Consider the following 21456-nt stretch of genomic DNA (forward strand, 5'->3'; position numbering starts at 1 on the left):
CTGCCTGATCCTGAGAACTATGCTGAATTATCCAGCCAGCAGCTTGTCACCAACATCGATCCATCCCACCTGCTCTCTCGACCCCTCTGGAGAGAGGCTTCAATTAGCAACAGAAAGATGAAAGAGTTGCCCTAGAGACAGTGGTGCAGACCAAGCTGTGGAGATTTTAATGGCTGCTGGCAGAGAGACAAAATCAGTGGCGGAATACTCTTTTGCATTTTCTTCTTGTACGGTATGTTGGCATGGCAATAGGTTGGGTCTAGATGGGCCGTTCCCCCTCAACAGTGTGGAGCTGTCTAGTAGTCTGACAGTCATATTTCTCAGTCGATTATTAGATGGGAATAGGGGATCTGGATATTGTCGTGCTGTAGTGGAATGAGTCAGAACTGGCAGCAGGAAAACAGTCTGCACCAGCATTCACACACATAATAGCCACCATGATATCCAAATGATATTTTAACAAGGTACAAGCGTTGTACATATTGCAACTGCTAACAAAGAATCCACCACATTATTCAATGTGAAGGAATACCCTCCAAGAAATAACGAATTCCATTTGTGCTGGCTCTCAATTTTCCCCCCAAATTTCAGAAATTTACATTTTCCCCAACTGGGGTTTATTTGGATTTTGAAACTAACAGCTTTTCCCATTTTAATTTGCATGAATTCTCCTCGTAAACCCTGTCAGCCTTCTTCATTTCACCCCTTTATCATCACCTTCTCTTCCTCTCGTCCCCTACACCTTTTCAGGAACAGCATCTTCACCTCTGCCAAGAGATTTCTGAATGAACAATAAACCCATGAACACTACCTTTCCTATATCCATTTCTTACTGTGAATTTCAGTTTTTATGTATTGCAATGCACTGCTGCCACAAAACAATGAACCTCACAACAGATGCCAATGATATTGAATCTGTTTCTGATAAACCTGGTATTTACATTCCTCACCTCAGTCCCTCCACATTCTCAGCAGCCCTCCGGGTAACAAAAGTTTCTTTCTGAATTTCTCAGTGACCACCTTATATTGACAGTAAATTTGTTTATTGTATCAAGCTACAGTGAAAACCTTTGTTATGCATACTGGCCATGCAGTTTGGGGAGGGAGGCGGGGGATAGATCAATAACATAGCAGTTGGCAAAATCATTCACAGCACCAGTGACTGGAAAATCGGGGTTCAATTCCACGGCTGTCTTTAAGGAACTTGTAGATCCTTCCCGTGCTTGCTCTGGTTTCCTCCCACAAAATCCCAAGGCGTATGGGTTAGTAGGTTGGTTGGTCACACGGGTCTAATTGGGTAGTGCAGGCTGATCGGGCCAGAAGTGCTGTATCTCTCCAAAATTAAATACATAAGATTTAGAGGGAGGTTGCTTGTTTTGGAGGGCTTGAGTTATTGGGAGAGGTTAGATAGGTTAGGCCTCTCCCCAATCCTTCATTCCCTGGAGTGAGCGAGACTGAAGTTGATATGATAGATGGTTATGGCATCACGAGAGCACAGTTAGCATAGATAGTCAGCGTCTATTCCACGTGGTAGGTGCGTCTAAAACTGGAGGGCACGAGTTTAATTTAATTTAATTGTATTTTCAGAATCAGATTTATTATCACTGGCATGTGACGTAAAATTTGTTAACTTAGCAGCAGCAGTTCAATGCAATACATAATCAAGCACAAAGAAAAAATAATAATAAATAAAATAAAACAATAATAAACAAGTAAATCAATTACACACATTGAATAGATTAAAAAACATGCAAAAACAGCAATACTGTATATTTTTTTTAAAAAGTGAGGTAGTGTTCAAATCTTCAATGTCTATTTAGGAATCGGATGGCAGAGGGGAAGAAGCTGTTCCTGAATCGCTGAGCGTGTGCCTTCAGGCTTCTGTACCTCCTACCTGATGGTAACAGTGAGAAAAGGGCATGCCCTGGGTGCTGGAGGTCCTTAATAATGAAAGCTGCCTTTCTGAGACACCGCTCCCTAAAGATGTCCTGGATACTTTGTAGGCTAGTACCCAAGATGGAGCTGTCTGGATTTACAACCTTCTGCAGCTCCTTTCGGTCCTGTGCTGCAGCCCCTCCATACCAGACAGTGATGCAGCCTGTCAGAATGCTTTCCACAGTACAACTACAGAAGTTTTTGAGCGTATTTGTTGACACACCAAATCTCTTCAAACTCCTAATAAAGTATAGCCGCTGTCTTGTCTTCTCTATAACTACATCGATATGTTGGGACCAGGTTAGATCCTCAGAGATAATGAAACCCAGGAACTTGAAACTGCTCACTCTCTCCACTTCTGATGCCTCTACGAGGATTGATATGTGTTCCTTCGTCTTACCCTTCCTGAAGTCCACAATCAGCTCTTTCATCTTACTGACGTTGAGTGTTAGGTCATTGCTATGGCACCATTCCACAAGTTGGCATATCTCACTCCTGTACACCCTCTCGTCACCACCTTAGATTCTACCAACAATGGTTGTATCGTCAGCGAATTTGTAGATGGTATTTTAGCTATGCCCAGCCACACAGTCATGTGTATACAGAGAGTAGAGCAGTGGGCTAAGCACTCACCCGAGGTGCACCAGTGTTGATCGTCAGTGAGGAGGAGATGTTTTCACCAGTCCGCACAGACTGCGGTCTCTGGTTAGGAAGTTGAGGATCCAATTGTAGAGGGAGGTACAGAGGCCCAGGTTCTGCAACTTCTCAATCATGATTGTGGGAACGATGGTATTCCATGCTGAGCTATAGTCGATGAACAGCATCCTGATGTAGGTGTTTGTGTTGTCCAGGTGGTCTAAAGCCGTGTGGAGAGCCATTGAGATTGCTTCTACCATTGACCTATTGTGGTGATAGGCAAATTGCAATGGGTCCAGGTCCTTGCTGAGGCAGGAGTTCAGTCTCGTCATGATCAACCTCTCAAAGCATTTCATCACTGTCGATGTGAGTGCTACTGGGGGATAGTCATTAAGGCAGCTCACATTATTCTTCTTAGGTACTGGTATAATTGCTGCCTTTTTGAAGCAAGTGGGAACTTCTGCCTGTAACAGTGAGAGGTTGAAAATGTCCTTGAATACTCCCGCTAGTTGGTTGGCACAGGTTTTCAGAGCCTTACCAGGTATTCCATCGGGACCTTCTGCCTTGCAAGGGTTCACTTAATTAGAGATACAGCTTGTTAAAAGGCCCTTCAGCCCAACAAGCCCGTGTTGCCCACTTATACCTATGTGACCAATTAATCTACAAACCAGCACATTTTTGGAAAGTGGGTGAAGACCGGATCACCCAGAGGAAACCCATGTGGTTACAGAGAGAACGTACAAACTCTTTCCAGGACAGCGATGGAACTGAACCCGGATCGCTGGTGCTGTAGAGCGTTACACTAACCCCCACACAACCAACCGTACTGCCCTTCATTTTAAAGTCAGAGGGAGATGGTGTGAAGGGGGGTCTGAGGGGTAAATTCTCCACATACAAATAGTAATTGCCATCTGGAATGAGCTGCCAGAAGTGGTGGTGGAGGCAGGGTCAGTAGCAATATTTAGGATGGGTGCCAGAATAAGTGGGCACAGAGGAATATAGAATTAATGCAGGCAAGATCCTTAACAGTGTTGATGAGCAGAGGGATGTTGGGGTCACTGAAATTGGCCACACAGTTTGATAGGGTGGTTCAGAAAGTATCTGGTATGCTTGCCTTTAATAGTTGAGTCACCAAGTTCAAAAGTCAGGAAGTCTTGTTGCAGCTTTACAAAACTCTAGTCAGGCTCATCTGGAATATTGCATTCATTTCTGGTCACCCCCAATACAAGAAGGATGTTGGGACTTCAGAGACAGAGCAGAAGAGGTTTACCAGGACGCTGTCTGGATTAGAGAGCATGTGCTATAACAAGAGGTTGAATAAACATGTGTTGTCTTCTCTGGAGCGACAGAAGCTGAGGGGAGATCTGATAGCAGTTTGTAGGATTATGAGAGGCATAGATAGAGTAGTAGACAGACAGTATCGTTTCACCCTGAGGTGAAATGTCTAATACCAGAGGGCATGCATTTCAGGAGAGGGGGGTAATTTTAAAGGAGATTATTTACACAGAGAGTGGTGGGTGCCTGGAATGTACTGGTGGCAGAGGCAGGTACATTAGGGAGTTTTTACAGATGTTTAGATGGGTACATGAATGTAAGGAAAATGGGGGGATATGGACATTATGTAGGCAGAAGGGTTTGGTTTAGTTGGATATTTGATTGTTCATTTAACTGTGGGTCATAGGCCTTGTCCTCTGCTGTACTGTTTCATGTAATTTGGCGGGGGTGGGGGGGGAGGAGCAGGGCTTGTTTTGCTGTTGTTGTTTTGTTGTGTCCTGTTGAACATTATGGATATACTGTATTGGTACCGGAAAGTGCAGTGACACTTGCAGACTGCCCCCAGCACATCCTTGGGTGTGCTGGCTGTTAACACAATGTTTAGATGGGTACACGAATGTGAGGAAAATGGAAAGATAGGCTGAAGAGGTTAGTTTAGTTGGACATTTGATGACCAGTTTAATTGGTTCAGCACAGTAGTATTGACTGAGGGGACTGTATCTGTGCAGTATGCTTCTGTGTTGTAAGGAGGTTTAATAATAGGTGGTCAGTATAGATATATTGGGCTGAAGGGCCTGCTTCTGTGCTGTGCTGCTCTGTGCTATGCTCTTTAGCATCAGCTGTTAGGGACAGATAGCTGAGAGGAGGCTGACAGAATGGCAGAATCGGGCAAGTTGTGGTTTCCAACGTAAGCATTACATTTTGATAATGAAATAATGACAGCACATGTTACTTGGGAAATTAATCTGAGTTACTCCTTAGAGAATAAATACATAAATCACCAAAATGTACTGATGATCAAAGCCACTACAGATTAGGGTTTATTTCAATACACAGGACTGCAAAGTACAACAGTGCCAGACTGGTATCGAACCTTGCTTGTGGCACACTCAGAGAAGCCAGTGCGGTTCTGCCAGTGCAGAATGTGAGGCTGCAATCATGTAGAAAGATTGACAAGGAGAACACCAGAGCCATGACAGGGTGAACAGGCTTCAGGGGCTTGCTCATGGAAAGAGAAGTGAAGGGGTAATACACCCAAAATGGGGCACCACACTAACACAGCAGTTACTACAGGTACAACTTCAATTCCTACACTGTCTGTATGGAGTTTGCATGTCCTCACAGTGAATGTGTGGGTTTCCTCTGCATGCCCGGGTTTCCTCCCACAGTCCAAGGACATAGCAGTTAGTAGGTTAATTGGTCATTGTAAATTGTCCTGTGATTAGGCTCGGGCTACAGAGGTGGGTTGCTGGGGGGTCTGGCTCGGTGAGCTGGAAGGATCTCTTCCACACTGTAATCTCTAAATACTGGAGGACCTCAGCAGGTCAGGCAGCGTCTATGGAGAGAAAGGGAGGGAAAGACAACTCCTCATTCCATGTGGGTAGCCTCCAACCTGACAGCATGAACACCAATATGTATAATCTAGTACTTTCTCCATCCTCTCTCCACTCTCTTTTTCCATTCCCCATTCTGGTTCTCCTCTTCCTTCCCTTTCTCCAATGGTCCACTCTCCTCTCCTATCAGATTCCTTCCTTTCTATCCTCCTACCTCTTCCACCTATCAACCCCAGCTTTTCATTTCATCCCCCAACCCCTCTCCTATCCACCCACCTTCTTCCTCACCTGGTCTCACCCCTCACCTGCCAGCTTGTACTCCTTCCACTCCTCCACCTCCTTATTCTGGCTTCTGCCTCCCCTCCTTCCCAATCCTCTTGGCCGGAAACATCAACTGTTTATCCCCCTCCACTGATGCTGCCTGACCTGAAGAGTTCCTCCAGCATTTTGTGTGTGTTGCTCCAGATTTCCAGCATCTGCAGAATGTCGTGTGAAGTGATGGGGTTGCTTGATGAAGGGTTAGACCAACACAATCTCCTCTCCTGTAGGCTAATGTAATTCCACAGTACAGGGTGGACTATAGAGAGCATTCTAACCAGTTGCAAAACCATCTGGTATAGAGGGGCACTGCACGGGATCAGAAAAAGCTGCAGGAAGTTGTAAACTCAGCCAACTCCATCATGGGCAACAGCCTCCCCACCATCGGGAACATTCTCCATTGGTGATACCTCAAAAAGGCAACATCCATCATTAAGGACCCCGTCTCCTAGGAAATGCCCTCTTATTGCTACCATCAGGGAGAAGGTACAGGGGACTGAAGGCACACACTCAATGTTTTAGGAACAACTTCTAACCCTCTACCATCAGATTTCTGAATGGACAATGAACCCATGTACACAACCTCACTATTTTTTCCTCTTTTTGCACTGTCCATTTAATTGATTCTTATATATACTTTCTATTGCAATTTTTAATGTATTGCACTCTAATGCTGTGGCAAAAACTAATTTCACAAGGTATGTCAATGATATTAGATCTGATTAGGATTCTGGTTCTGAAAATAGGCGACTTAACGCCACAAACAATAATTGTAGTAAAAATGGAAATGGACTGAAGGGGAAACTCTAAGTATGAAGGAAGGAACTGAATGTAGGACAAGGCAAAGAGAAACAGCAGGGATGATTTGGGATGAATGGCTGTTTCAGTGCTAGACTGCAAAGTCTGCCCTCGTGTAGGTCCCGGTGATTTTGGTCACTAAAGCTGGTGGTCACAGATTCACCAGATCTCAGTAGACAGGATTAACTACATGGACAGGCTACACAAGTGGAGCTAGTAATCCCTTTGTGTGGGGATTAACAGATCATCCAATTGGGATGTTTTAAATTGATCAGAGATGATAGGATAGAGAGGGGAAGGCTCTAAACACAGAGAAAATGAGACACTCCCACCATGATCGATGCACAGTGATTGTGGCACAGACACAGAATGCAACAGATTTGGCAAATTTCTACCAGTGTACTGCAGACAGCACTCAGACTGGTTGCATCACTGCCTGGTACAGAGGACCGGAAAAAGCTGCAGAGGGTGTGAACTCTGCCAGCTCCACTGAGGGAACTAGCCTCCCCTCCATTGAGGAGGCCTTCAAAAAGGTGGTTTTTCAAGAAGGCAGCATCTGTCATTAAGGATCCTCACCATCTAAGTCATGCCTTCTTCTCATTGCTACCTTCAAGGAGGGGGGAGAGGAGACCCACACTCATTGTTTCAGGAAAAGCTTCTTGCTCTCTGCCACCTGATTTCTGAATGGACAACGAACCCATGGACACTGCCTCACTTTTGCCCTACTTATTTAATCCTTTTATATTTCTCATTGTAACTTTAACATTTTTTATGTATCATACTGTCCTGCTGCCGCAAAACCACAGATTACATGAGATAAACATGGGATTCTGCAGATGCTGGAAATCCAGAGCAACACACAGAAAATGCTGGAGCAACTCAGCAGGTCAAGCAGCAACTATGGAAATGAATTGACAGTCAACGTTTCAGGCTGAGACCCTTCATCAGGACTGGAAAGGAAAAAAAAACAAAGAGGTGGGGGAGAGGGGCACGATGTACTTCATGACATATGTCAGTGATTATAAACCTGATTCTGACTCTCAGTCAAGCAACTCATCTCAAACTTGCAACTTTGGTCACTGGTGCATGGAACGTCACCACCAAAGAAGTCTCCTCTAACACGTGCATCACCCTGTCCTGCCAATCCTTCACTGCAATATGGTCTACATTCTGAAACTCTCCCTTCAGCAACACCAAGGGAAACCTTCACCCGAATTTTATGCAAAAAACTTTGACAAACTTCTATAGATGCACAGTGGAGAGAATCCTAACTGGCTGCATCACAACCTTGTATGGAAACACTATTTCATTTTCACAATCCGTCATCTTTTTCACATTGGTTGCTTGTCTGTCTTTGTGCATGGTTTTTCATCAATTATATTGTATTTCTTCATTTTCCTGTAAGAATATGAATCTCAGGGTAGTATTTGGTGATGTATACATACTTCGATAATAATTTTGACTTCTTCTCCACCCTGTCTACCTGTGACATTTTCAGAGAGCCATGTACATATGTATATCCCTATGTCTCCCTGTTCTACAACACTCCCCAGGTCCCAACCATTCACTGTGAATGTCCTATTCGTGTTTGACTTCCTAAAATGCAACACGTTGCACTTAACCAAATTGAATGCCAGTTTTGCCATTCCTCAGCTGTCTTGTTTAACTGATTGTGATTCCCCTTGTAATTGAAGACTGAAGCTGTGGTTTGTAAGTAAAGAGCTGGTAATCTTGAGGCCACAAGGGTGCGTAAATTGCTGTGTTCAAGTCTGCAGCGGGACAGCTTCCTGACCCAGAGGCCAGTTTCCTCCCATTGAGCCACAGCTGAAAGATCTGTGCCACTGTCAATCCTTACAAACAAAGATTCTCAATTTCCATTTCTGCACGAAGGCTTGCAAACTCCATCAGCCTTCGTGTGAGGGTCTGTTTTCCCTGTGGGCTTGGGCGACGCTCTTTGTTCTGGCCTCCCTCGCCAGACTGAATCATTTCTGTCTACTCAAATTCTGTAAGAATTTACAAATCTTAATGGGATCATCCCTTAATCTTCTGTTCTTGGACGAATTACGAGCTTGGTCCATGCAATCAGTCCTCACAGTTTAACCCTTTCAATTGTCATGTATTTACACTGCATCCCTTCACTTCCAGAATAAAGATACTTCTGAATTCCCTGCTGAATTTATTTATTCCTGTCAAGCGTTCAGGAGGATTTATGCTGGTCCTCATCCAAGTGGAAATGCTGTCCATTCACTTGAATGAGGACCAGGGTAAATCCTCATGAACACTCAGAAGGTACAAATAGATTCAGCAGCGAACTTGGGAGAAGCATCTTTGTCAGACCTCAGTCGTGAAGAAGTACCCATTCTATCCTTAGGATCATATCTGGATTCTTTAGACAATAAATTAACCCCCCCCACCACCACTATCATTTCCTGTCAGCCACCTTATGTACAGACTCTCCTGTGTCTGGCATTACTTTATGAACAATCAATGTACATAAGATATCTTATGTATTTATATTTATTGTGTTTTTTAAAATTATGTTCTTTATCTAATTGTGTTTTGGGCTGCATCAGATCTGGAGTAACAATTATTTCATTCTCCTTTGCACTTATGTACTGAAAATGACATCAAACAATCTTGAATCTTGAAACTCAGCCCTCAAGTAGTATGTCTGTTCTGGTGTAATGTGTCCTGAGTATATCCTTAAAGCCTCCCCGAAGACAGCCTCCAGTCCCTACCAGACCCTACTGCCTCCTCCCTTGATCCTCGTTGTTGTTTGCTTGGGCGAGCAGTCACAGCTCTGGTCACTGACTGTGAGGTCGAGTTTTCAGATCTAAGCACATCTGGCAGGTCACAGAGTCACGCAGCAGGAAAAAGGCCATTCAGCCCATTTAGACATACAACTTGGGAACAGAATTAGCCAATTTATGTTTGCAGAGGCCTGAGAAATAGTGATAATACCAACTGCTCTCTAGTTATTGGATCTCTATATTAGTTTTCTATTAGATTATTAGATTAGATTATGAAGACACGCAGTCCTCTTTTTATTGTCATTTAGTAATGCATGCATTAAGAAATGATACAATATTTCATACATCTATTAAGAATGACTAATTATCAATTCTTAAACATCTACAATAGAGAAGACATATCTGAATATGTTTCACAGCAGATGGACATTGCTATACATCCAACTGTGAAACTTATTTTCAGCAACTTTACTGATATCTAACATTGTCTGTACCAGACCGTAAGGCATAGGGGCAGAATTAGGACATTCGGCCCATCAAGTCTGCTCCGCCATTCCATCATGGCTGATATATTATCCCTCTCAACCCCATTCTTCTGTCTTCTCCCCGTAACCACTGGTGCTGATTAATCAAGAACCTACTAACCTCTGCTTCAAATATACCCAGTGACTTGGCCTCCACAGTTGCCTGTGGCAACCAGTTCCACAGATTCACCATCTTCTGGTCCTTCATTCAGAGGAACACAGTATGGAAACAGGCCCTTAGTCTCAACTTGTCCAAGCTGACCCAGAGAAAGTCCCATTTCCCTGCACTTGGCCCATATCCCTCTAAACCAGAGGTTTGCAACATGGGGGTCCGTGGACCCCTTAGTTAATGCTATTGATCCATGTCATGAAGGTTGGGAATCCTTGCTCCAAACCATGTACCTGTTCTATTGTTCTTTAACTATTATAATTGTGTACATCTCTACCACTTTCTTGTTCCACACACACCACCCTCTGTGTGTGAAGGAGCTGTCCCGTTGATCCCTTTAAGATCTTACCCCCCTCATCTTAACCCTGTGCCCTCTGATGTTACACTCCTGTAGGCCAACATTTTAAGCACATCGAATATTGAAAGGTCTATTTAGAGTAGATCTGTAGAGGATGTTTTCTGTCATGGGGGAGTCGAGCACCAGAGGGCACAGCCTCAGAATATAAGGACGTCCCTTTAAAAGAGAAATGGAGGAGGGACTTCTTTAATCAGAGTGTGTTGAATCTATGGAATTAATTGGCAAAGTCATAGGGTATGTTTAAAGAAAATCAGGGGTTGATAAGTTCTACGTGTCAAAGGTTATGCGGAGAATGGGATTACAAACCAGCCATGATGGAATGGCAGGGCAGAATCGATGGGCTGAATGGTCTAATTTGGCTCCTATGTGTTATGGTAATTTATTGTCCTTGCCTCACTGCCTGAGGCGGCGGCGTTGGACCACGGTCCTGAATGGTAGAGCAGCCTCCAGGGTGCAAATAGTCTAGTCCCACTCCTCGTTTTTCATGCCAGCTCTCTGGGATGTTCTCCTTAATCAGAAGGACCTCAGTGGTCCAGGGGAGAAAGATCTCATCAGGGTGAAGAGAAGCTTCAAGTGCCTGTATCCCGATGCTGGTATCGTCTGAATGGGAGACAGACCCTTCAACCATCGATCTGGCCTCTGTGAGGATTGCTTGATAAATTCTAATTGGCAATTATGTTGTAAAACTTTGAAATTGAGGGAGAGTTGGTTTGGAGTCCCGTCATTTGTGACTCCAACGCATGAGAACTGTAGTACGGGTCCTCATTCATTATCATCCGGACCAACAACGAAGTGCGAAGCCCAGAACTATAGTCCTGATTGCCAAAGCCAAGAGGCTGCAAATCTCTGACAGTCTGCTGGTGAAGTTGAAGGCACAATGTCTGCAAACCCACGAACCTGCTGGAGGCCGAAGACAGCCTGTCCTAAGGTTAAGGGACTGTGGCTGTGTGTGGGTGGATGGGAGGGGAGGAGAGGGGAGGGAGGGACAAATGGGACTTGTTTTGCTGTTGCTTGTTGTTCTGCCGAGCACGGTGGGCACCTGTGTTGGTACCAGAATCCGTGGCAAAACCTGCGGGCTGCCCCCAGCACATCCCTAGGCTGAGTTGGTGGTTGACACAAACGACGCATTTCACTGCATGTTCCAACATACGTGTGATAAATAAGCTGAATCTGAATCAGACAGCAACAATTGCATTGGTTCAGTTTACAGCCTATTCCGTTCTGATACTCACTTTCCCTCCGATCCATAGCTGTTCATGCTTTCCTCAATGGACTCGTGGCTGGCTTGACGCATGGTCCTCCTCGGCATCTCAACAGCTAGTCCCGTCTCCGTGCTGCGTTGAATCGCGCCTCGTAGCTTTCGACCGTCTCCATCTGCAAGAGGATGAGTAATTCCATAAGGCAATTAGATTGACCTGCCACCCAATAGTGTATTATCAAAGTACATACACGTCACTATATATAACCACAAGATTCATTTCCTTGTGGGCATTCACAGCAACTACAAAGAAACACAATGGAATCAATTAAAACACACTCAAGACAACTAATGTGCAAAAGTCAACTAACTGTAAGTAGAGGAGAGAAAAGAGAATTAATAATAATAAAAAAAAACAATAAATGGAGAACATGAGACGATGAGTCCTTGAAAGTCAGTCCATAGGCTGTGGGAACAGTTCAGTGATGGGGAAGCGAAGCTGAGTGAAGTTATCTCTCTGGTTCTAGAGCCTGATGATGTGGGTCCTGTGGTGCCTGTACCTTCTTCCTGATGTCAGCAGTGAGAAGAGAGCATGGCCTGGGTGGTATGGCCAGCATAATTAAGGACAACTCCCACTCTGGTCATTTTCCCTTCCATCAGGCAGAAGATACAAAAGCCTGTGAACTCATACTAGTGACCTCAAGGACAGCTTCTATTTTGTACCTCTGTACTAGGACTCTCATAGCTAACAATGAATTCTTTGATCTCCCAGTCAACCTCATGAAGGCCCTTGCACGTTATCGCATACCTGCTCTTTCTTAACAACTGTAACACTTCATTCTGCATTTCTTTGGTACTACTTCAATCTAATTATGTCTAGATGGCACACAGATAAAAGCTTTTCACTGTTACCTCAGTAGAGGTGACAATATAAACCAACTACGAGAATAATTCATAAAATTAATCGTGAAGCTAATAGGCAAATAGCTAAGAGACAAGTAACCCTCTTCCTCGGTGTCAACAAGGGGAAGGAGATGGTTATCAGTTTCAGGAGAACTCACACCCCTCTTTACATCAGCCACACAGTAGCGAAAACTGCAAGCAGTTTCAAACCTCTGGGAGTGCACATCACACACAACTTCTCATGGTCCCAGAACACATCCTACACAGTAAAGAAAGCTCATCAATGCCTCTACTTTCTGAGGAGACTGAAAAGAGCTAGACTTTGCAAATCCATACTCCCGTCATTCTACAGATGCACAGTAGGGAATATCCTGACAAACTGCATCACTGCACGGTACAGAAACTGCACTGCAGTGGACAGGAGATCTCTACAATGGGTAGTCAGAACTGCCCAACACATCACCCTCACCAGCCTCATGGACATATATACAGAAAGGTGCCAGAAAAGGTCCAGTAGCATCATGAAAGATCCCACCCACCCTGATCATGGACTGGCTGTCCCACTCCCATCAGGGAGGAGGCTACGTAGTATCCATGTCTGGATCATCAGACTCAAAAATAGTTCCTTTCCCCAAACAGTAAAACTGATCAACACCACCACCACCTCATCCCTCCACACCTCCAACCACCACTATTTTCTCATTTCCTGTCAGTCATCAAGCTATCTCATGTTGTTATATTTAGTGTGGATTTTATTATTGTGTCCTTCATCTTATTGTGTGTTTTTAGGTGCTGCACCAGATCCGGAGTAACAAAGATTTCATCCACCTTTACACTTGTGTACTGGAAATGACATGAAACAATCTTCAATCTTGAATTATTACCATTAATATAATGGGAAGAGGTGGACCAGGCAGTGATCTCATGTAGACCAAAGCCATTTCTAAATCTGAGACAGTAAACTCACAGAAACAGCAACATATTACTCCAACCTGTGTCACCCTGAATTTATGCAATTTTTGTCTCCATAAATTTTGACTCGGTCGACCATATTAAAGTTCCCAATAATAAAATCAGCTCAGGGGATGTAAGCCATTACTGTTCAGCCGTTCCATTTCCAGCTGATGCATTACAGCCACCGGACAGATTTATGAAAATGCAGCTCGTAACAGGAAATAAAAGTGTGGTAGAAGTTACAGGAACAGAACGATCTGGTTTAATGGTTTGGATGGTGCTGGTTGCCAGGATTTGAAGAGATTTCTGAAGTTGGAGCAGAGACCATCAGAGCATTTGAGAACTGTAGGGAGTTTACCGAATGTGAGTAAACACATACACAGCCAGGAAAGGGGAGGGGTGGGGGAGGAAGGAATGAGTGCAGGGGATGGTCAGGAAGATATGAAGAGGGGGGTTAGGTACTAAGAAGGGAGGAGAGCTGGAGCTCGGGTGCAGGGGAGAAGAGGGGAGTATCTGGAAGGCATAAAGAGAGGGGATAGGCAGTGAGGGGGAAAGGAGAGCTAAAGGGCAGAGAGGGGAGAAGAGGCTTTCGTTAGGTAGTGCCTTTCACAAACAGGGATAGGACGTTGTAACAGAGGGCATTTCAAAATGTCCCAGAGCTGTAGGGTTCATTGAGATGACAACAGACAAATGTAATGAAAACTCAGGGACCTACACCTCGTCTTCCAACCCAGCACATCACAACCTTTCAGGGCTCAGCACTAAACCCAACCATTCCACGTAATTACCATTACTTCAAATTCACACCCCCTGCCCCCCCCCACCCCACCCCGTGGTGGGCTCACTTTTGTTGCTCTTGTGTCTTTATGCACTTGCCACACACCCCTAATTTTAAGTTTCATTGATCTCTCATCCAGCATCAACTCTTAATTTCTCTCCGTAGATGCTGCCTGACCTGCTGAGTTCCCAGCCAATGGGGATGTGCAACTCTTTATTTCTCTCCATATACACTGCTTGACCTGTTGAGTTCCCATCCAATGTTAACTCTTTATTCCTCTACATAGATGCCAAGTTCCTCATACTTGAGACAGGGACAAAGGAGAAAAGTGCCACACTCATGTGGACTCGAGTGAGTATTGAACTACCCTATCACACTTGCACTCCCCTCAACCCCATTTCCAATGCAAACCATGCTGTTCTGAGCACACGCAAATGGCCTAGTTGATCAGAAGGACCAAGGTCAATGCTCCACCACCATTGGTGCTTGAAGGTGTGCGTGATCAAGTGTCTGCTTGCCTAACCAGCTCCCAAATGGTACAGTCAAGTACTGTACATCAGGTATCAGTACACTTGAACACCGCCTGCAGCTAAAGGGCATTGATTGACAAGAGCAGCTGCCAGGACAAAGTTCGATTTAACCCTTCACTTTCCAAGCCTGAAGTGTAAACCTTCCTTCAGCCCACTGAAAGGCATCAAGTTTCACCTAAGGGATTTCTTGCTGGAACACCTAACTTTGAAAGATCCCCAGATTTTCCCAGTTGCCCCACTTCCACACCCAACACCCATCCCCATGAGACATGTATAGAACAGAAAGAGGCCCTTCAACCCATCACGTCTATGCTTGCCATCATGATCATTTCTACATTCACATTCCTGGTCTCAACATCTCTGAAGATCTAGCCTGGCCCTTATTAATTCCATTACAAAGAAGGAATAACAGTGGATATACTTCATTAGGAGTTTGAAGAGACTCTCGTATATGTCTACGATTAGTAAGGCATTCGACAAGGTCCTGAATTGGAAGCTGATCAAGAAGGTTCAGTAACTCAGCAAACAGGCAGTAAATTGGATTGGGCACTGGCTTTGCAGAAGAATCCAGAGAGTGGTAGTAGAGGGTTGCCTCTCTGACTGGAGGCCAGTGACTAGTGGTGCGCCGCAGGGATCAATGCTGGGTCTGTTGTTGTTTCTCTTCTAACATCAATAATCTGGATGATAATGTGGTTTACTGGCTCAGCAAACTTGTGAATGACTCCAAAATTAGGGGTGTAGAGGATGGCTATCATGGCTTACAGAGGGATCTGCATCACTGGAAAAATAGGCTGAAAAAGATGGCAGATGCAGTTTAAGAGGAGCCCGAGGTGAAACTTCTTCACTCAGAGGGTTGTGAGAGTGCGGAATGGGCAGCTAGCACAAGTGGTGCACGTGAGCTCGATTTCAATGTTTAAGAGAAGTTTGGATAGGTACATGGATGGTAGGGATATGGAGGGCTATGGGCATGGTGCAGGTCGATGGAAGTAGGCAGTTTAAGTGATTTTGGCATGGACTAGATGGGCCAAAGAGCCTGTTTCAATGCTGTACTTCTCTGTGACTCTATGAGAGCATTCTGACTGGTTTCAGCACATTCTGGTATAGAAGGGCCACCGCACAGGACTGGAAAAAGCTGCAGAGGGTGTAAACTCTGCCACCTCCATCATGGGAACTAGCCTCCCCACCATCAAGGACACCTTCAAAAGGTGGATTCTCAAGAAGGTGACATCTATCATTAAGGAACCTCACCATCTGGGACATGCCCTCTTCTCATTAATACAAGGAGGAGGTACAGGAACCAGAAGATGACAGAGACACACAAGATTTCAGGAACAGCTTCTTTCCCTCTGCCATCGGCTTTCTGAATATGCAATTACCTCACTACTTTTTCTCTTTTAGGCAGATTTTCTAGAGCTCTTGGGAAGGTTTAAACTAATTTGACGGAGGGATGCGAATTGGAGCGATAGGGCTGAGGATGGGGCAACTGGTATACAAGCAGATGCATGTGTAGTGAGACTGTGAGGAAGGACAGGCAGAAGACAGAAGAAATAGAAAAGGCATGTAATAAGGGCAACATACAATATTAATGTGGGACTTCAATGTGCAGGTAGATTGGGGAAAAATTGGGTTGGTGCTAGATCCCAAGAGAGGAAATTTATAGAATGCTTTTATAAAGCAGCTTGTGGTTGAGCCCACAAAGGGTTCTGTATGGGGCATTGTGTAATGAAACAGATTTGATTCAGGAGCTTAAGGTAAAGGAACCCTTAAGAGATAGTGATCATAATATGATAGAATTCACCCTGCAGTTTGAGATGGAGACGATGAAGTCAGATATATCAGTATTACAGTGGAGTAAAGGGAATTGCAGAGATATCAGAGAGGACCTGGTCAAAGTTGATTGGAAGGGGACACTAGCAGGGACGATGGCAGAACAGCAGTGGCTGGAGTTTCTAGAAGCAATTCGGAAGGTGCAGAATACATACATCCCAAAGATCAAGTATCCTTAAGGGAGAATGAGGCAATCGTGGCTGACAAGGGAAGTCAAAGGCAGCATAAAAGCAAAAGAGTGGGCATATAATAGAGCAACAATTACTGAGAAGTTGGAGGATTTGGAAGCTTTAAAAAGAAAACAACAGAAGGCAAGTAAAAAAAAAGAGAGAAAAGATGAAGGTAAGCTAGCCAAAAACATCAAAGAATAAACCAAAACTTTTTTCCAGATATATAAAGAGTAAAAAAGGTGTGATAGTGTATAATGGACTGCTGGGAAATGATGCTAGAGAGGTAATAATGGGAGACAAAGAAATGGCAGACGAAGCTAATAAGTATTGTGTCTGTTTTCACTGTGGAAGACACTAGCAATATAACAGAAGTTCGAGTGTATCAGGGGACAGAGGTGTGTATGATACTAAGGAGAAGCTGCTTGGTAAGTTGAAAGGTCTGTTACCTGAACCAGATGGACTACACCCCAGGGCTCTGAAAGAGGTAGCTGGAGAGATTGTGAAGGTATTAGTAATGATCTTTCAAAAATCACTAGATTTTGGAATGGTTCCAAAGAAATGGAAAATTGCAAATGTCACTCCACATTTTAAGAAGAGAGGGAGGCAGAGGAAAATAAATTATAGGCCAGTTAGCCTGACTTCAGTAGTTGGGAAGATGTTGGAGTCCATTATTAAGAATGAGGTTTTGGGGTACTTGGAAATGTATGCTAAAATAGCCAAACTTTCCTGAAGGGGAAATCTTGCCTAACACAGCTGTTGGAATTCTTTGTGGAAAGAACAGGCTGGGTAGACAAGGGAGAGACAGTGGATGTTGTTTACCTAATTTTCAGATGGCCTTTGACAAGCTAACAAGATGAGATCCCAAAGTATTACAGGAAAGATACTGGTATGGATAGACAATTGGCAGGCTGGCAGGAGGCAGAGTCAAAATGAAGGTGGCCTACTCTGGTTGGCTGCCAGTGACAAGTGGTATTCTGCAGGGATTGGTATTGGACTGCTTCTTTTCACGTTATATGTCAACAATTTAGTTGATAGCATTGATTTTTTTTTTTGGCCAAGTTTGCAGATAATACAAAGATAGGTGGAGGGGCAGGTAATGTTCAGGAAGTGCAGGGAGTCTGTAAAAGGACTAGGACAGATTGAGAAAACATGCAAAGAAGTGGCAGATGGAACACGGTGTCGGGAAGTGGATGGTCATGCACTTTGGTAGAAAGAATAAATGGGGAGAACGTTCAAAAATCAGAGGTTCAAAGTATATCAAAGTACATACAGCATATGTCACCACATACTACCCCGAGATTATTTTTCCTGAAGGCAATAGAATCAATAAAAGACGGCACACAACAGGACGGACAACAACCAATGTGCAAAAATCAACGATCTGTGCAAATACAAAAAGAAAAAAAAAGACCATATGTATAGGAGCAGAAGTAGGCCATTTGGCCCATTCAGTCTGCTCCACCATTCAATCATGGCTGATCCAAATCTTCCAGTCATCCCAACTCCCCTGCCTTCTCCCCATACCCTTTGATGTCCTGGCTAACCAAGAACCTTGTAAATAAGCAATACGTATTGAGATAATGAGGAAAGAGACTCGAGTCCTTGGGCAGGATTCCCTAAAGGTCAACTTGCAGGATGGCTTGGTGGTAAAGAAAACAAATGGAATGTTAGCATTCATTTCAAGGACTAGAATATATAAACAAGGATATAATGCTGAGGCTTTATAAGGCATTGGTCAGACCTCACTTGGAATATTGAAAAGTTCTGGACCCTCATCTTTGAAAGGATGTGCTGGCATTAGAGAGGGTCCAGAGATGGTTCACAAGAATGGTTCCAGGAATGAAAGGGTTAACACACGAGGAGCATTTTATCGTTCTGGACCTGTGTTTACATGAGTTTAGAAGAATGGGGGGTGGTGTGGATTTCATTGAAATCTATTGAATATTGAAAGACCAAGATAAAGTGGATGTGGAGAGGATGTTTCCTATAGTGAGGGAGTCTCAGACTAGAGGGCACAACCTCAGTATAGAGGGATGTTTGTTTATAATAGAGATAAAGAGGAATTTCTTTAGCCAGAGAATAGTGAATCTGTGGAATTCATTGTCACAGATAGCAAGTCATTGAGCATATTTTAAGCAGAGGTTGATAGGTTCTTGATTAGGCACGGGGTCAAAGGTTATGGGGAGAAGGCAGGAGAATGGGGTTCAGAGGGATAATTAATCAGCCATGATGGAATAGTGGAGCAGACTTAATGGGTCGAATGGCCTAATTCTGCTCTTACAGTACAGGTGTCCCCCGCTTTTCGAACGTTTACTTTACGAAACCTCACTGTTATGAAAGACCTACATTAGTACCCTGTTTTCGCTTTTAGAAGGTGTTTTCACTGTTATGAAAAAAATCAGCGCGTGATAAAAGGCAGCACGCGCCCCGAGCAGCCACTCCCCCTGGATTCAGAACGGCATTGCTCTATCACGTGCCTGTGAGCAGCCGTTTGCAAGATGAGTTCTGAGGTATTGGAAAAGGCTGAAAGATCTCGTAAGAGTGTTACACTTAGCGTAAAACTAAACATAAATAAGCATTTCGATCGTGGTGAACGAAGTAAGGACAAAGTGAGTTTGGCTTATGGAAGCTGACAAAGATGATATTGAAGAGGTTTTGGCATCCCATGACCAAGAACTGATAGATGAAGAGCTGATGCAATTGGAAGAGGAAAGGATAACAATCGAAAACGAATTCAGTAGCGAAATGAATGTGAAGCAACTGCGTGAAACTTTCACTGCAATGATCAAGTACGACTTTAATTTTGAAAGGGTACATAGGTTTAGGGGATATTTGCAAGATGGTTTGAGTCTTTACAAAGAACTGTATGATAGAAACATGCGCGAGGCTCAGCAGTCAAGCAAGCCTTCCACATCAGCCACAGCAGACAACGAACCTCGACCTTCGACATCAAGGTGGGCAGTCATAGGAGAAGATGAGCCACCTGCTCTAATGGAAACAGACGACGATGAGATGACACCCCAGTGTCCCACCACCCCAACACCCAGGACCCGGACAGGTACCGCGCAGCGGTAGCCGGGACGCACCCAGCACATCTTTAAGAAAAAAGCCAAAATAAACAATCTAATTAATTAGGTGCTGCCCGACACGTAAACGTCAGCCCAGATCAGAGGCAATGCAATCAGGACGTCCTGACGAAGGGTCTCGGCCTGAAACATCGACTGCACCTCTTCCTAGAGATGCTGCCTGGCCTGCTGCGTTCACCAGCAACTTTTATGTGTGTTGCTACACTGTACATACATTATTTCTACTTTATATAGGCTGTGTATTTTTACATGTTATTTGGTATGATTTGGCAGCTTCATAGCTTAAAGGTTACTGGAGAGAGTGTTTTTGCCAACAGCGCTTGCATGAGATTTTCGCTTCGGAGAACAGTGCCGGCAATGATTGTGGAAAAGTATTTCTACTTTATATAGGCTGTGTATTTATCATATCATTCCTGCTTTTACTATATGTTACTGTTATTTTAGGTTTTATGTGTTATTTGGCATGATTTGGTAGGTTATTTTTGGGTCTGTGAACGCTCACGAAACTTCCCCATATAAATAAATGGTAATTGCTTCTTCGCTTTACGACATTTCGGCTTACGAACCATTTCATAGGAACGCTCTACCTTCAGATGGTGGGGGAAACCTGTAATGTATTGCACCCCAACGACAGATCAAGTCTCACACAGAGCAATGTAATAAAGGTCAGATCATCTCCTCCGAGTATCTGATTGAGAGCTTAATTTCACCCCAGGATGCTGGGTGAACTTAGACCATTAATATCCCCTGCTCCTATGTCTTATGGTCTATCATCTCAATCTATGGAGCAGACTCAATGGGCTGAATGGCCTAATTCTGCTCCTATGTCTTATGGTCTCGATCTATGGGGCAGACTCGATGGGCTGAATGGCCTAATTCTGCTCCTATGTCTTATGGTCTCGATCTATGGGGCAGACTCGATGGGCTGAATGGCCTAATTCTGCTCCTATGTCTTATGGTCTATGGTCTTTCTTATTGCACTACTTATTTACTTTTTTTTAAATATCCTTGTTGCAATTTATAATTGTTTTATCAGGTAAGGCACTGCACGACAAATATCATGACAAATGCCAGTGATATTAAACCTGATTCTGATTGTGTCTGCATTAATTTCATAGCCTTCTATATCCTGCTCATTTCAGTATCATGCCATATTGTGAAATGTTTTTTTTTGCAGCAGTACAGTGCAGGACCTTAATAAACTTCTATAAGTAACAATAAGAAAAATATTTTAGAGTGAGTAGTGGAAAAACAGAGAGGATAGCGAGGTGGTGTTTGTGGATCATTCAGAAATCCGATGGCAGGTGGGAAGTAGTACCTCTTCCCAGATGGCGAGGGTCTTTCACGATGGACACCGCCTCCTGAAGAGGTCTTCAGTACTACAGAGGCTAGAGCCCATGATGGAGCTGGCTGAGTTTACAACTTTCTGCAGCTTTTTCCAACCCTGTACATTAATCCCTCGATACCAGACAGTAATGCAACCAATCAGGTTGCCTCTTAAATATTTAAAAAGTAAATTTATTATTGGAGTACATATGCAACCCGAGATTCATTTTCTAGCAAGCCTTCACAATCAATACAAAGAAATACAATAGAATCAACGAAAGACCGCACATAACAAGACAAACAACCAATGAGCAAAAAAAAAATTATACAAATACAGGGAAAAAAATGATAATAATAATCAATAAATA

General features: G+C 43.8%; 1 protein-coding gene across 1 annotated transcript in view; it reads right to left on the reverse strand.

Moving 5' to 3' along the window:
• The window catches only part of LOC134342641 (regulating synaptic membrane exocytosis protein 4-like), a 143760-nt gene that overhangs the window by 89746 nt on the left and 32558 nt on the right, over nucleotides 1–21456 (reverse strand). Inside the window, exon 2 of the mRNA XM_063041004.1 lies at nucleotides 11549–11690. Coding sequence (XP_062897074.1) covers nucleotides 11549–11690 — 142 coding nt within the window. The remainder of the gene's footprint in view (nucleotides 1–11548; nucleotides 11691–21456) is intronic.

The sequence above is a fragment of the Mobula hypostoma genome, chromosome 2 (assembly GCF_963921235.1).
Source record: "Mobula hypostoma chromosome 2, sMobHyp1.1, whole genome shotgun sequence".
Classification (NCBI taxonomy): domain Eukaryota; kingdom Metazoa; phylum Chordata; class Chondrichthyes; order Myliobatiformes; family Myliobatidae; genus Mobula; species Mobula hypostoma.